We start from the raw sequence: 2,764 nt of genomic DNA, 5'->3' as shown, positions 1-2,764 counted from the left end.
CAGTGGCCGGGATCAGTCATGGGTTGAGCCTTGGGCTGTTGCAGGAAGATGGGCCATCGTGTTGTCTGGACCCAGCTGCTTTAGCAAATCATGGTTTGTTGCTTTGTTTCAAACAAAGCCTGAAGAAGACTCATGGTTTATTGTTGGGGTGTGAACCCTGGTCTGCTGATCATAATTTGATTGTAACTGGATCCTGAGAACCGGTGTGGTGTAGTGGTTAAGAGTGCAGGACTGGGACTCAGGCGACCCGGGTTCTGGTCCCTGCTCAGCCATGGAGCCATCTGGGTGACTTTGGGCCAGTCACAGACTCTCACCCCAACCTACCTCACAGGGTTGCTGTTGAGGATAAGAGTGAGAGTAGGAAGAGAATTATAGCCCTAACCCTCAAGTTCTTTAAAAGCAAAGGTGAGCTCTGAATCTAATGAAAGGGAGAGAGAGATATACCCCATGAAGTCAAAGCAGGGAGCCTGTAGCCCTCCACATATTCTCAGAGTCCACTTCCCATCAGCCCCAGGCAGCATATCCAGCTGTTGGGTTGTGTGCTGGGCACTTTAGCCCTGCACATCTGGCTCAGCATCTGTGTCCTGTACATATGATGGGAACAACCAGATGCTTCTTCCCTTGATCCGAACAGAAAGGGTGGAACTTGTTGAGAGTAATTCTAGCTGTATAACCAGGAGTATTTCTCTCCCTCCCAGTGTTCAGCACTTTCTAAACTCAACGCAGAAGTTGCCTGCATTGCAGTCCATGACGAAAACATCTTCGTTGTTGGGACGGAGAAGGGGAAGCTCTTCCTGAACGCGAGGAAAGAGGTCCAGGCGGACTTCAAGAAATTCTGCAGTAAGTCTTTGGTTCTTCCCTTCCCGCAAGACTAGGGCTCCGCGAAAAGGACAGCACAGTGTCAGAGCCAGCTGAAGGATCCGCTCAAGGCCAACCCGGACGGAAGGGCTACAGATCCATTTCTTCACCATTCCGTCTTGTAGACCGTGTGGGCGCAGGTCAAACTTGCTGGATCTTTTTTGGTGTTCCCTTCCGTTACCCAGAAACCTGAGGTCCGCCAACCAGAGCCAGATGCAGACGGATGCTTTGGAGGCAGACCTACCCTAAGAATGAAGGAGGGGCCGCTTCTCAGTGTCTGAGCAGCCCCCACGTTGATTTTGGGTTGGTCAGCCATGTTAGATCTTGGTTTAACTTGGGGTTCTTTAATCCACAAACAACCCCACATGCCTGAGTTCAGAAGTCATGGACACAGCCCATGATTACTACGTTCATGGATGGTTACACAAAAGCAGGAGTGGCTTGCAGGTAGGATGCGTCCCTGCCATTGCTGGGTTGAATCAGTCCGCAGTCGCTGCCCTCAGATGGGACTGAGGGGCTTGGAAGCAAACGTTTCCAAGTCGGAGCCCCCAACGCCTCCACCCAGTGGTGGCAACAAGACTGAGCAGGGCCATATTCACAGTGTGCCTTTACTTACGAGGAGGCCTTATCCCTCAGCTGGACAACTCTGCATCTAGCAATCAGATCTGTGTCTGACTCCCTTGTCATGGTCAGATCCCTTCCTCGTGAGGTTTGAGCTCGATGGCAGCCTTTTCCTCTGTAAGGGTGCGGACCCGATTGTGTTGGTCCGCCCTTGGAGCCGGATGGATTCCTGAAGGCTCTGGGGGATTTTCCGGTTGATAAAGCTGGCGCTCCTGTTGATGCTCTGGTTGAACTGTGGAATGGGGAGATGGTCAGAGCTATTGACACGATCACTCCTCAGCATCCTCTCCTGCCCGGCAGAGCCCGTCCATCCCCCTGGTATACACCTGAATTACGGGCGATGAAGTGGGTTGGGAGATGACTAGAGCGTAGGTGGGAGAAATCACGGGATGAATCTGACCAAACACGCCTATTATCAGGCCTATGCTGTGGCGGTGAGGGCGGCAAAAAAGAAATTCTTCTCCGCTTCCATTGCCTCCTCCCAGTGCTGTCCAGCAGAACTTTTTCAGGTGGTACAGGGGCTAGTACATCCTGGCCCTAAGAAAGATCCTGTACCACCTTTGATGGCCCGCTGTGACGACTTTGCCTAGCACTTTAAGGAGAAAATCGCTCAGATTTGTCATGAGCTGGACTCCACAAGTGATTCAGATCCTTTAGGGGAGATGCCAGTGACTCCGTCTGGTCAGGTATTGATGAATTTCAGTTACTGTGGCCCGATGTTGTGGACAAGGTGCTTGGATAAGTACATCCTACCACCTGCTTACTCGACCCTTGCCCTTTATGGCTGCTGACCAAAGCCAAACATGGGATTGTTTCCTGGATCCTGGTGGTTATTAACGCCTCTCTGAGGGACGGCTAGGTGCCCACTCCTTTAAAGGAGGTGGTGATCAGGCCTGTCCTGAAGAAGGCGTCTCTGTATCCAGAGATGGCCGCCAGTTATAGACCAGTGGCCAACATCCCGTTTCTGGGCAAGGTGTTAGAGCGAGTGGTGGCGGGACAACTCCAAGCACTCTTGGATGAAACTGATTATCTGGACCCATTTCAATCCAGCTTCAGACCCGGGTACAGTACTGAATCTGCCTTGGTCGCCCTGTACGATGACGTGTGCAGGGAGAGAGACAGGGGGAGTGCGTCCCTGTTGGTCCTCCTGGACCTCTCAGTGGCTTTCGATACCATCGACCATGGTATCCTTCTGGATAGGCTAGTGGGACTGGGGGTCAGAGGCACTGCTTTGCAGTGGTTCCGCTCCTATCTCAATGGCCGGTTCCAGAAGGTGGTGCTGGGG

At 52.5% G+C, this 2,764-nt stretch overlaps 1 protein-coding gene across 1 annotated transcript in view; it reads left to right on the top strand.

Moving 5' to 3' along the window:
• Positions 1 to 698: 698 nt before the first annotated feature.
• Positions 699 to 2,764, top strand: part of LOC123035042 (general transcription factor II-I repeat domain-containing protein 1-like) — a gene marked incomplete at its 5' end in the record, with an annotated part of 16,530 nt that continues 14,464 nt past the window's right edge. The window contains one exon of the mRNA XM_044452878.1: positions 699 to 840. Within this exon, the coding sequence (XP_044308813.1) occupies positions 699 to 840 (142 nt within the window). The remainder of the gene's footprint in view (positions 841 to 2,764) is intronic.

The sequence above is a fragment of the Varanus komodoensis genome, unplaced genomic scaffold (genome assembly GCF_004798865.1).
Source record: "Varanus komodoensis strain SLA01 unplaced genomic scaffold, ASM479886v1 scaffold752, whole genome shotgun sequence".
Taxonomy (NCBI): Eukaryota; Metazoa; Chordata; class Lepidosauria; order Squamata; family Varanidae; genus Varanus; species Varanus komodoensis.
The sequence above is the reverse complement of the archived record's forward strand: the minus strand, read 5'-3'. Positions and strand labels throughout refer to the sequence as shown.